General features: G+C 40.1%; 1 protein-coding gene across 1 annotated transcript in view; it reads left to right on the top strand.

Moving 5' to 3' along the window:
* Smg5 (Smg5 nonsense mediated mRNA decay factor) overlaps positions 1-14,140 on the top strand; it is an 81,154-nt gene that overhangs the window by 19,404 nt on the left and 47,610 nt on the right. Inside the window, exons 6-11 of the mRNA XM_068346265.1 lie at positions 2,885-3,086; positions 9,484-9,745; positions 10,135-10,277; positions 10,800-10,980; positions 11,445-11,596; positions 12,072-12,294. Coding sequence (XP_068202366.1) covers positions 2,885-3,086; positions 9,484-9,745; positions 10,135-10,277; positions 10,800-10,980; positions 11,445-11,596; positions 12,072-12,294 — 1,163 coding nt within the window. The remainder of the gene's footprint in view (positions 1-2,884; positions 3,087-9,483; positions 9,746-10,134; positions 10,278-10,799; positions 10,981-11,444; positions 11,597-12,071; positions 12,295-14,140) is intronic.

Below are 14,140 nucleotides of genomic sequence, written 5' to 3'. Positions count from 1 at the left end.
CAGAACGTTAAAGGGGTATGGGTGTAACCGTGGCATAACCTACTGTATTTAAAGGGTCGAGAGCAAGAGTAAGCCTTATGTGGTCTAAAATAGTTTATTTCTGCTTATTATTTCGGTATTTTCATTTCATTTCATGCCTGAAAATCTAGTGATATCTGGCATCTGTTCATCCCTTCGCTCACTCAATGCTTTGAGACACCAACAGTAGATTAGAGAAAGCAATTATTGCTGGTAAAATAAAACCCCATTTCAATTATTTGACATTGTGATAACATCCCAGCAGTGAGGCTATAAAAGCCGATGAAGGCAAGAGAGAGAGAGGGGGGGGGGCTCGATTTGATACCAACGTAAGTGAATAGCAATCATTTCCATTTAGTTGGACAAATGAAATCTATATAGATATATAACTATTTAGAATGTTGCATGCGAAAATAATACCAATCATAACGTCGGTAACCAAAATCTGGTGTATAAAAAGAATGTCACATGCTAAAATGATACAAATCATAACGTCAATAACCAATGCCTGGTGTAATTAAAAGGATGTCGCAACCAAAAATAATACCAATCATAACGTCAGTAGCCAAAATCTGGTGTAATAAAAAGAATGTCACATGCTAAAATGATACCAATCATAACGTCAATAACCAAAATCTGGTGTAATAAAAAGGATGTTGCATGCTAAAATGATACCAAACATAACGTCTATAACCAAAATCTGGTGTAATAAAAAGGATGTTGCATGCTAAAATGATACCAAACATAACGTCTATAACCAAAATCTGGTGTAATAAAAAGGATGTCGCATGCTAAAATTATACCAATCATAACGTCAATAACCAAAATCTGGTGTAATAGAAATGATGTCGCATGCTAAAATTATACCAATCATAACGTCAATAACCAAAATCTGGTGTAATAGAAATGATGTCGCATGCTAAAATTATACCAATCATAACGTCAATAACCAAAATCTGGTGTAATAGAAATGATGTCGCATGCTAAAATTATACCAATCATAACGTCAATAACCAAAATCTGGTGTAATAGAAATGATGTCGCATGCTAAAATTATACCAATCATAACGTCAATAACCAAAATCTGGTGTAATAGAAATGATGTCGCATGCTAAAATTATACCAATCATAACGTCAATAACCAAAATCTGGTGTAATAGAAATGATGTCGCATGCTAAAATTATACCAATCATAACGTCAATAACCAAAATCTGGTGTAATAGAAATGATGTCGCATGCTAAAATTATACCAATCATAACGTCAATAACCAAAATCTGGTGTAATAGAAATGATGTCGCATGTACACTAAATTAGTAACGAATATTTTGGTATTGTACACTTACGTATAAGAAATAGTTTAAAAAACATTTACAGTATTTTATTGTTTACTTTACTTAATATGTACTTTACTATACAGTATGACTGTACAGTGTTTGTTTTAAGTCTTGCCTGATTATGTTGGTCGTGAGGAACCAAAACGATCAAAATTGAGGCCAACACTCTAAAACAACAGCAATTAAAATAATCCAGTAAACTAAACATCTGCACTTTATTTAACTACCAAAAGCATTTAAGAAGTAGATAAATACAGTAAGTTTTTAGCATAAAATTTTTCAACAAAACTACTATGGTAGTACAGAGTATTTACACAAACATAGTGCTTTTGTACGACCACATGTACGTTTCTTTTTTATAACATACTTTATATTAATATATACAGTAGTGTAAGGTAATAAAGTAAGTCAAACATCATTTGTAATAAACTGAAATTAATTTTCTATGAAAAGGAACTATTTGTTGACTTCTGAAAATCGTAGGCATCTGAGTTAGGTTATGCATAACCTAAGCCAAAATTTAACCTTAGGAATATTTGTACAGAAACAATTTACGACCCATTTGAGGTATAAACGGTCTCTCTGTCCCCATTACATTTTGTTTGTTGGGAACTGTCTGTATACTCATTAACAACATTTGTTTTACTAATGTCACAAGGAGATGGCAAGGGAGTATCCTCTCAATTAACCAATGGCTTTGAATACATCATCACTGAGACTTCTCATTGATTGTTGAATCTAGAACTTTCAGGCCCAACTTGTTTGGTGATCATATTCTGCAATCTTGTAAAAAAAATTGTACTAGACTTCTGTTATTGCAATCCTCAGCCAGACATGTTCTGATGAGTGGTGTAGCAGTTCCAAATTGTTTACACCAATTTCGTAGATACTTAAGATATATTTAGACACTTGTCCAATGCTTTGACCATTCAGGGTTGTCCCAAACTCTTGGAAGTCAGGAATTTGTCACATATGTTCTAAAATGTCATGAGGATTATGTTCCTGAGTTTAGGAGAACATTGTGATAACTCAATTGATGATATAGAGTCTTGTTTTGCAATGACTGTCTACTTGTATGTTAAATCAAAGCTACAGATGATCTTATTCAATGTACATTTGCTTACTGTCATAAGTTTTACCCCCCCCCCCATTGATTAATAGGGTAGCAAAGATATTTTATAGCAATTTTTGCTTTGCATGCATCCATAGATTAGTAGTCTGGTTGTTCTTTTGAGTGGAGTTTGTGCATTTCTTTGCATATTCATTTTATTATTACCGGAAATGTTTGGTTAAGGACTGACTTTACCTTACAAAGCTTCATAATAAAAAAATTCTGATTAAAAGAAGCCATCTCTTATAAAGTTTAGTTGTGTGGTTGGAAAGGTTTAAAGTCATGAACAATCTCCTGTTTTTAAAGAAATATAAAGAATATTTTGGAAGTTTCTATTACAAGGATAATCTAATTCAAATACTTTTAATTCATAATGGTAAAGTTTATTTATATATTTGTGATGTTTGCTTATCTTTCAGGCTGACTTGTGAAAAGACTTTTGAAGGAGCTGAGGGTAACCTAAAGAGATTATTAGACAAGAGTCGTGCCATCTATGAGAGTGGAACAGAATTAAGAGAAGTTGATAGTACACCCACATATCACCACAAAATGTTTTTACACACTGTGTTGACACTTGTTTCACATCTGATTACTAATCGCAACGCTGAAGAAGTAGCAAGGGTAAGTGTTGTGTATAGATTAATAATGCATTGAAATTTTCAACCCTCTGTTTATACTTTGACATAATTATTTTGTGTGAAAGTACATGCTGTATGTTTAGGGGTATGTGGTACATAATTACTAATATGAAATGAGAGAATGTGTACAATACTATTGAAGAACAAGGTTGCTTGAATAGATATCTTTGGAACTTAGCAGTCTAAATTAATCTTAACTCCAACTAGGCACACGAAGGAAATTTGAACAAGAAACTTATTTACAGTTGCTTTTGAGTCATTTTAGAAAAAAAATGTAAATTGTAATTGCTCGGTCTTCAACATTTTCAGTTTACTACTTACTTCACAGTTGCTCCCTTACTAACAAACCTGTTATTTATTTGGATTATCTTTCGGCGAAGCTGGAAAGTAGCCATTAGACTTAAAGTGTGGAATGCTGGGGATGGGTTGGGGGTTACCCAGCCACCTCTATATATATTCTCACAGCTGTGAGGTACGTCACTTTTTTTTTTTTTTTGCCTCGGTAGAGAGTGGACTTCTCTCTCTCCTCCCAAGGCTGTCATTGGACATCTTTAATTGCTTTCTCTTTTCAGGTGTCATGATTTCTTCGGATTGCCTTTATGTGGACCTGTCCTGGCCGCGAAGTATGCTGTATGCGGTACCTTCATTTCATCGTTGGATACCTACCTGCACTCTCTTGTGTCCTTCGTGTAGAGGGCATTGTTGCGAGCAGGGTTCGCCCTGCGCAAAGTGTAGGGAGTGGCTTGCCTCTCAATGGGAGAAAGTTGGGGGGCCGCAGGAAGAAAGCAAGGCAAGGCGCAATCTTTCTCCCTAGGGTGAGGAAAGCGCGTTCTTAATCCTCTCGCCCCTCAAAATCTCTTTCAAAAGCTCTTCCTGGGGACGATCGAGCTGGAGCGCAGACTGACTAACCTCTTGGCAATCCTGGGATAGTTGCTTCCCCTAGAGGAGCAACTTCGCCACCGGGTACCATTCTCCCTTTTAGATGTGTTGCAGGTGTGGCCAACCTTATGGATTTCGGGACGCTTTTGAAGGAAGAACTTCTGTGTCTCCTTCAACGCGGTGCTAGGAAGGACCCTTCTCCGGAGATTTCAACATCTCATGCTCTATTTTCCTTTTCTCAGTGGGCTATTTTTCCCTATTAGAGCCCTTGGGCTTATAGCATCTTGCTTTTCCAACTAGGGTTGTAGCTTGGCTAGTAATAATAATAATCGGTCGCCCTCTCTTGGACCTTCCATGCGTAGACGAGGCGATCGCTTGCTTTCGCCCCTCCAACGGCCTCATGGTGACGACGACGAAAGTGTTCCTCTGCCGAAGAGACTCCCTTGCGTCAACGGAGGCTCCTCCTAGAGCTCCCCCTAGGGGACATTCTCCTCCTGGACCTTCAAAGGAAGCCCATGGCTTACCTAGAGGTTCTGAGCTTTCTGCATGGGTGAGCACCTTCCTCTCCACCCCACAGAAGTTTCTGGATGTGGCTCCTTGACTGCCACAACCTCTGGCTGCTCCAGTCAGAGTAACCCCTAGGATTGCTTTGGAATCCTCGTCAGTTCGTCTCTTGGGAGTTTAGACCCTAGAACGAGACCGTTGGACAAGGCAAGCAGATCACCTTCATCTCCATCTCGTGCTGAGGGCCCTTATTCTGACTTACATGTCCAACCTGCCTTTTACTCAGGTTAAGGCAAAGGAAACCATGACTAAGAGAAGGATGAGAGGTGTAACACCACCTCACGCTGACATCATCCACCCTCGGGCGAGTAGGGACATGGGCTCGCCCAGGAGATAGCTGTCCATCCCTTCAACTCTCTAGAAATTTAGGAAGTGCCTCCGGACCAGTGTCCAATTTCTTTACCTCCACCGGAGGAAGAGCCTTCAGCTGCTGGTGCCTCAAAAACCTTGAAGTTCTCCTCCCAAGACTGCTGAGGAATGTTCTGTGCGAAGGGAGTCGAAAGACACCAAGACGAAACCCAAGAACACTGCGGCAAGGGAAGGTATCCTGTGGCGGGTCCCTCTATCGACACTGTTGATGACACTGACCTACCCCAGGCTCTGGACGTGAGACTGGAGGTGGAAGACCCCTTGGATACTGATGAGAATCTTCCAAAAGCGGCTAGTCCAAACTCTACCCTGAGCAAGAGAGATGAGAGTTGGAGCACACCTTTTGGCAGGTCCTCCCTTGTATGAGGCCCATTAATAGGCTGTCTACCTCTGATACCACAACCCAGGAGGCTAACAACATGGTTCTTGACGATATTTTAGACCCCGAAGTCTCCAAGAACTAGTGCAGCTTTGCCCTGGTCTAAAGGCTTGAGAGCTGCCAAAAGGAAGGCTTTCGCTCAGATAACTGGGACTTCTAGTTCCTTGAGGGTAGGTTCTTCCTCCAAGTCACTTCCACTTCCTTTTGTCTTACAAAGGAAGTACTATGAGATTGAAGGGGAACCTCATTCCAACATGTCTCTCTACCCTTCAGTAAAGTCTAACGAGGGGTCATTTGGCTCAAACCCTCTCTTCTCAGAGGGCCTCCCTCTCTGCAATTGAGCTTCTTAACATAGAGAGAGGCGCGAAGTATGCCATGCAGGCAGCCTCGTGGCTTGACTTATGGCTAGGATCCTAGGGCTTCATGGTCCATTTCCATGATCTTTTGAAGGAGTCTGCCAGGAAGACTTTGGAGTCTTAACTGTTGTCTAGTACCCAAACTCTTGAGTTCCTGTCACACCGTGTTGTCAACTTGTGGGCGAACGCTATACTCAAGAGAAGGGATAACGTCATCAGGAAATTCCACAAACAAGTGCCGAATGTAGAAGTCTCCCGGTTGAGGAATTCCACCCTTGAGGTTTCTTCTCTCCTCGTTCCAGAGGAGATAGAGGGCTGTTGAACCATGGAGAAAATCGTTAAACGATTCTCTTCTCCATAGGACCATGAAATCGAGGCCCTCTGGTAGAATCAAGCGGTTCGACCAAGGGACTTCATGTGCACATTAGATCTAAAGGACGCATACCTCCAGATCCCAATCCATCCGTCTTCAAGGAAGTATCTAAGGTTCATACACGGTGAAAAGATATACCAGTTAAAGGTTCCATGCTTCGGTCTCGCGACAGCTCCTTAGGTGCTTGCTAGAGTGTTTGCCCTATTGTTATCTTGGGCTCACAGGAACGGCATTTGTCTCCTCAAATATCCGGATGACTGGCTAATCCTGGAAGACTCGGAGATGACCCTTCTTCGTCACCGAGACATGCTTCTCTGAGCTTTGTCAAGACCTGGGGGTCCTGATAAATCACAAAAAGTCATCACTGCAACCTTCTCAAAGGCTGGTATACCTCGGTATTATAATAGACTCCGTCCAACAGAAAGTCTTTCCATCAGACAAAAGAGTACACAGACTGAGAGAAGTGGCTTCACCCTGCCTCAGAAAGAAGTCCTTCCATCCTCTCGTTGGTTGGGTCTGCTAGGTCTTCTAACCTCTCTTCTCTGTCTGGTTCCAAACAGCCACCTCAGGATAAAATCCCTGCAATGTCAGCTAAAGTCCATGTGGAACCAACACTCAGATCCACCTGACATTCAAGTAGAAATAACTCGAGATTAGGTGACGGACTTGAATTGGTGGATGGCAGACAAAAACCTTCAAAGGGGCAGGATCATCTTATCCCTCCTCCGGATTTAATGCTCTTCACAGATGCATCAAAAGAAGGGTGGGCGGGTCACTTGCTGCATCTCACAATCTCAGGTACATAAATCTTCTAGAGATGAGAGCAGCATCCTAGCTCTTCATCAGTTCCAACAGTTGCTGGCAGGTCACTCTGTGGTGTTGATGAGTGACACCACCACAGTAGTGGCTTACATAACCAAACAAGGCTGTACCTTTACGCAGCCTCCATGCCTTCTTGCAGTAAAGATCCCCAGATGGTCAGAAGAACATTCGGTGTCCCTATCAGCTCGCTTCATTCTGGGCAAGAGGAATGTGCTCGCGGACAATCTGAGCAGAGCGACTTGGAAAGTAGGCTCCGAATGGTCTTTGAATTGTCAGATAGCCAACAAAGTCCTGACTTTGTGGGGTTCCCCGACTGTAGACATGTTCACAACATCTCTGAACAGCAAGCTTCCACTGTTCTCCAGTCCCGGACCCTCAGGCTCTATGGCAAGATGCATTTCAACAACGGTGGGACAACATCGTGTACAGGTATGCCTTTACCCTGTTCTGTCTGATGAGAAGACTGCTCAAATAGACCAGAGCATCCAAAGATCTAATGATGACCATTGTAGCTCCGCTATGGCGTCACGCATTGTGGTTTACTGGACCTCCAGCAACTTCTAGTAGATCTACCGAGAGAGCTTCCTCCATGACCAGATCTACTCAAACAACCACACACGAACATCTTTCACAGACCCGTGCAGTCGCTTCGACTTCACGCCTGGAGACTATCCTGGGTCTTCGCCCTCAGAAAAGCTTTTCACAACAAGTTGCGGAAAGAATGTGCGGCTACTTGCGTAAGTCCTCAGCCTTAGTCTACAAGGAAAAATGGAGTGTCTTCTGTGGTTGTTGTCGTGGAAGGAATATCTCTCCTCTCGATGCCACTATACCAGTAATAGCGGAGTTCCTTGTATATCTTCTGCAGGAGAAGCTTCTTTCAGTCTCAGTGGTGAAAGGCTATCATTCGACCTTAAGGCTCGCCTATACGGAGTTATGAGATCACTTGCCCTCAGTCAGAGATTAGGCCTCCTCCTTGAAACGTGGTCTCGTCTTGAGATTCTTAAAAGGTCCTCCCTACAATCCATTACGTCATGCAACTGACTGAAACCTCACTTTGAAGACGGCGTTCTTTCTTTGCTTTAGCTTCGGGAGAGAGAGTCCGTGAACTTCATGTCCGCTCGTATGACATCACCCATTTAAGGGGATGGGGGAAGTGACTCTCAGCTTCATCCCTGAGTTTATTGATTAGACTCAAAATCCAGGGGTACTAGACCATAGATTCGGGTCCTTTCAGATTGCGAGTTTCCGTTCTGTAACCAGTGACCCAGATCTGTTGTTACTATGCTCAGTGAGGAGTTTGAGATACCATCTAAAACGTACTGCAGCAACACGGCCCCGACTAACACCACTGTTTGTTAGCTCAGGGAGAATAAAGAGGAGGATCACTAAAAACCCTGTCTCCTTTGGATTCGCAAGGGGATTAAGAGAGCCTTGGCTCCCAATCCTCCTCTGGCTCGACGACCTAGAGCCCGTGATGTCGGGAATTAGTACATCCTTGGCATTTAAACGCAACTTTTCTGTGTTACAAGTACTATAAGCTGGCGTTTTGAAGAGACAAACTGCTTTCACAGCCCATTACGTAAAAGATGTAACCCACAGGAGACTCGATACTTTCACTCGGTCCTGTGTAGGCTGTTCAACAAGTGGTTTAAGAATACCTCGGGCTTCTTGATGGACAAGTAGCAGTTTGTTGAGGGCATTGGGTACCCGGGTTAAGACTAGAATGAATGTGAGTATGTCTGGCTTTTCCTTTCTTCATCTTCCCCTCCCTTGGGGTACAGCACCATTGGTCCCTCTGCAAGCTGGCTTCAACCTCAGCAAGTAATTATCACTTCCCGCGTGTAGCCTAGTATGTCGTAAATTTATTGTCCACGTCTTCATTGCTTTTTGCTAGCTAAGCAATGGGAAACTTCTTGTTTTTCCTATATATAAACTCAATGTGTTTATACAAGACGACAAACTCTCGTTACACTGAATTGCTCAGGCTGCTATTATACTCGCTTTGTATAATCTAGCGAGGTATTAAAGTGTTCCCTAGACCACAGTCATATACTGTACTAGGTAAAACCTGGTCAATGTCCATGCCAGACTTAGGACCTCCACCCACCTAAGAGTGAGTCATTCAAATAAATAACGGAAGGTTTGTTAGTTTGGGAACAACTTACAAATTCGGATATAATTTGTATTTTTCACTAACTAATACAAACCTGGAGTTATTTATATAGATTGGCTCGCCATCACCTGTCCCCCAGTAAGTCCTGCCTGCAATCAAAAGTGACGTACCTCACAGCTGTGAGAATATATATAGAGGTGGCTTGGTGCCCTCCAGCCTACTCGCTCAAACGGTTAGGCAAGGTTGCCACCTCGCACTTTAGGTCTAATGGCTACCTGCCAGCTTCGTCGAAAAATAATCCAAATGAATAAATCCAGGTTTGTAATAGTTAAGGAAAAATACAAATTATCTCATAATTTGACCTTATATTAAATAGTCATATATTGATTAACAACAGACCCAAGGCTAGTCTTGTATGAGTTAACTGTCGACTCAATTGTCTAATTTGTTTATTTATAATACTGTTCATTGAAAAATTTTAAAATTTGAGATAATAAAAACAAACTAATCGTATACATTTTCCAGTTGTGTCAAGATGTGCTTGTCCAGCTAGGAAAAGTGTTAGAAGCTGATGACGACGCTGATAATGAGGTATCTGAAACATCTCCTACACCTGGTTCTCCACCTAATGGACATCTCCAAACAACAACAACAACAACATGCAATGGTCAGGATTTGCCTGAAGAGACCCCAGAGAAGAAAGTGATCCCTTTTAGCTTAACCCCTGAAGCAATGGTGGCTGTGTGCGCAGTGTTGCGTATTTGTACCCTAAGGCTCAAGAAACAAGGTAGGCAAGAATTCTTGATGGTTGAAGTATGGAGTTGGTAATCTGGTTTTGTAAGCTGAAACATTGATTATAATTTTCTTTTAAGTGACTGAATGTAAAATTCATATGCCCCCAAAATATGCTGTAAATCTGAATCAGATGGTGGGTTTTGCTTGGGAAACTCTTGTTTGCACTCCTGTCCTGAAATATGGCAGGTGGTATATTATATAAGACAAACTGTTGGAGGTAGGCCCTATAGGAAAAAGATTACCAATTGATAAACTGTTCACCACTTTTCACATAAATCTGCTTAACTATATAAAGGTGCAGGTGCACAATGCAAATGTTAAATATTTAGAAACAACATGTTTAGATATCCATGATTCTCTAATCCTTCCATTACTTTTCAGGTTTATTTCATACAAGCATGGCACAAGCTCTTCTAGTATCCGTGCTATTGACGTTAATTACTCACGTAACAAGTCGACTAGAGCAACGCATTTCCCTTGTTGACCCTTCTTTCCTAACTAGACTGCTACCAGAACAAGAGAAGGTTAGTTCAAAAATGTTGAATGTCAGGCCCAATGCCGTAGAAGTTCTCATAAAGGGAATAATTCATCCCATCCCTAGTCTGTTGCAAGATTTTTGTGCAATGCAAGTCACTTGGAAAATTTCCCAATTCTTTGAATAAAACAACATTGAAAAAATTTGTACTCTAGCCCAAAAACCAAAGAATTACAGCACAATATGCTTATTTTGCACTTGAAGGCTTTTATAAATATAAAAAAATAACCTCTTAGGTACTGACATTTTTTTCAGGTACTATACCTTATACCCAGTGAAAGCTTTAGGAATCCCTTGAAAATACTCTATAAATTTAGTACACTACAATACAGTGGTAGTAGCATCTGCTCACTTTTTTCACTTGTAAAGCTATTACCTATACACAACATCTGTAGCTTCTGTGGGTATCAAATATTTGCTTAAAGTATCATGCAGGATTATTATATTGATTTTTTTATATCTGAGATTCATATCCCTATTTTACCCATCAGATATTTTATTTTCTTTGTAGGTGGAAGAAACTGAAGATAAGAGCTGTGAATCCAAAGATGTGAAGGATGGGAAAGGAATGTCTGATTCTTCAGCAGAGACTAATAGTGGTAAGAAAAAGATGAAGAATAAACGTAACAACAGGCTTGCAAATCTACGCCGGAGACGCAGATCAAGTGGCGAAGGCCTCAGCATAAGCGATGGTTAGTAGAAATTAATATTGTGTGCTATTTCTATAGCTAAGTAATTGGGCTATACTTAGCTAATTCATTCATCTGGTCTGGAGTTTGGAAGTAGGTTAGGGCGCTGTGTTATTAGCCGTAGATACTGTGGTAGCTAAGCACATTATGTTTTTGACTAGCAACAAAAAATAGCCAGAAAAAAAGGATTTAATCACTTTTCTTAAAACGATATATTATTAATGTTGATAATGTACTTACTTTAATTTTAAGTGGTGATTTTCAAGGAAACATTATTTTTCTGAAGTCTGATAATTAGAAGTTTTTTTTAAATAGTGATGCCTTCAAGGCTGAAACTAAAGCAGGTCATGTTAATGTAGAATCTAGTTTCATTAAGATAGGCTTTTAGTTTGTTATTCTGTATAGCAAAGCAGTATTTGTATTAGTTTAATTTGTTCATTTAACGTTTTACATTTACTAATTTTCAGAAGACGAAAGTGATTCAGAAGGTTCAGGAAATGATGAAAAAGAAGATATAGATGAAGATGAAATAATATCTAGTGATGAAGAGGAAGAAGAGGAGGAGTTAGACTTTTCTCAACTGTGTTGTTCAGAAGATGATGATGATGACACTGATGAGGTAAGAAAAGCAATTTAATGTAATATAGGTAGCAGGTTTTAATCAATAAAAAGAACGAACTTACTTGCAGGACCTTTTATAAATTGTTAGTTTTATTTTTTTGCCTATCATATATCATCTTTTAAATGGAGATTTAATAATTTCATGAAGTATTATTATTAGCCAAGCTACAACCCTAGTTTGAAAAGCAGGATGCTTCAAATCCAAGTGCTCTAACAGGAAAAATAGCCCTGTGAGGAAGTGAGGAAATAAATAAACTACAAGTGATCTTTCATATACAAACTTTAAAATAAAAAAAAAAAATAAGAGGAAGAGAAATAAGGTAAATGCCCGAGTGTACCCTCAAGTATCTCTTATAATTGTAGCCTACAGTCATCTTAGGTAGAGTTCCTCTTATAACAGGGAATTGAATTTGGTGCTGGAAAAAAATCTCATCATTAATCCTACTAATGTAGTTCAATGCAATATTTTCCAGGATGTGAAAATTGAATCGGATCAGTGGGAAGGTCTTACTGCTGGGGAACACCTTCAACTCATTGGTCAGGAAGGGATGCTGGCTGCAGTGTTTGTTGCTTGTGATTGGTTGAAACGAGAAGATGAGGTGATTCATCTCTGCATTAAAACTGCAGATTCTTTGTGGACAGCTACTGCTAAGCTTCTCAATCTCTTGAGAGTGGATTTGGAACACTTGAGGACTCGTAAGAACATTTTCCTTACTCTTTGCTGTCGAGTATTATTGGCACACTACTGTATTTTTAGATTCTATTTTATATTCCATCAGAATAGGGTACAATTTTAAATATTTAACTTAGCCGGTGAATATATAATAGCTGCAACTCTGTTGCTCGACAGACACATACAATAAAAACTCGCCAGCGATCGCTATACGGGTTGCGGGTGTGCCCACCAGCGCCAACTGTCGGCCAGATACCACTCTCGATGTAAACAAAGACTCGATTTCTTCTCTGTCGACGTGTCGACAAGACGTACTTTTACTCGCTGTAGAACCTGGAGTTTTCTCAACATATTTGGTGAAGTACTTCATTTTGGTTTGAGCTTTCGCAGTTCAGGTGTTTTATCTTCATCTTAAATCTTGAACTCGTTTTTGGATAGATTTAATTTTTGATGACAAAGAGAGTATGGACTTTCTTTGACTTTTAAATGGCCGACCCTTCCCTTAGACGGAAGTGTGTTTAGGCTTTTAGCAATTATCTTATCACGTTATAAATTAATTATAGATTTTCCTCTATATATTTTATATCTCACCGCCTTTATTAGGCCTCTTCGATTAACTTTCCATTTATAATAAACATAAAAAATAAATTTTAATGTTTTGTTTATATGCGACCTTTCCTGAGAGTAGGCGGTCCTAACTTGGAAACCGAAGTTAAACAACGTTGAGCCCTTTCAATCGTAAATAGCTTTTAAAGAGCTAATGATTTAAAACTTTTTAAATGAATATTTTTAATAAATATTTTATGAAAGATTTTCTTTGAATAGTCTTCGTACTGTTTTCAAAGATGAACTAACGTTTAGTTTATTTATGCTACGCCGTTTGCGCTCTATCGTTACGATAGAGAGAGAGAGTATCACGGTTTCACTTTGCAGAAAGAGTAAATCGATTCTGACGTTTTGTTCATTCTTCTTTCAAAGCTTAAATGTTTTAAATTCTATTGTAAAGGAACTTTTTAATTGAAAAACCTTTCAGTTTTTTCCTTTGGTCAAATAACATGTTTTTTGGACAAAACGTAATTGGGCTCTTCTCTTAGGTGCGAAATCAAGAGAGAGAGAGAGATAGAGACGGAGGGAGAGAGAGGAGAGAAAACGTTCCGTTCAAGCGGGTAACGTTGTTCTCGAGTTATTCTCGTCCCTAGTCTCTGTACGGGGAGAAAGGATAAAACGTTTTTAGTTTTATTCTCGTCCCCAGGCAATGTACGGTGAGAGATTGAAAACGTAGTTTTGAATGAACTAGTGTTTAGTCTCTTCCCCAACCACTGAATTTTTTATCTTAAAAGATGTTTACTGTTTTTTTTTTGCTGGTATTAATGTGCTTGCATTATACGACTGATTTCGCATTTACTACCTTTTGATGAGGGTAGAATTGCGTGCTTCAGGTAGAAATCAGTAAAAGTTTCGATTTCAGTGAAATAAGTGCAAAACAGAAAATCGTAGTGATAAAGTGATATTGCGCAAAGTGTTACAGTGTTGCGTCCGAGGGTTCGTCTGTTCGTGCCTGTCGTTCACCTAGTCCGGGACCTCTTGCAAGCTCCCAAGCCCAGGGGAGAAGTAATGTCGTACGACTTATGGGTTCGAGAGGCCATGATCAGCGAACAGACGTTTCCCTCTATGGTATCGGGTGTATCTTACCAAGATCTCCCCTACCATAAGGCGAGAGAGACAATTTTCTCCTCGTCATCCGAAGGCTTTTCGCATAAGAAACCTGAAACAAGGTTTCGAGGCCCTTAAGCGAAAGTCAGTCCTTTCAGGACAGGTCCAGCGTCCTGGTTGTAGCCATTAGGACAGCTCTGACCCTATGCAGTCATC

The sequence above is a fragment of the Palaemon carinicauda genome, chromosome 22 (genome assembly GCF_036898095.1).
Source record: "Palaemon carinicauda isolate YSFRI2023 chromosome 22, ASM3689809v2, whole genome shotgun sequence".
Classification (NCBI taxonomy): Eukaryota; Metazoa; Arthropoda; class Malacostraca; order Decapoda; family Palaemonidae; genus Palaemon; species Palaemon carinicauda.
This window is presented reverse-complemented; position numbering and strand designations above follow the sequence as displayed.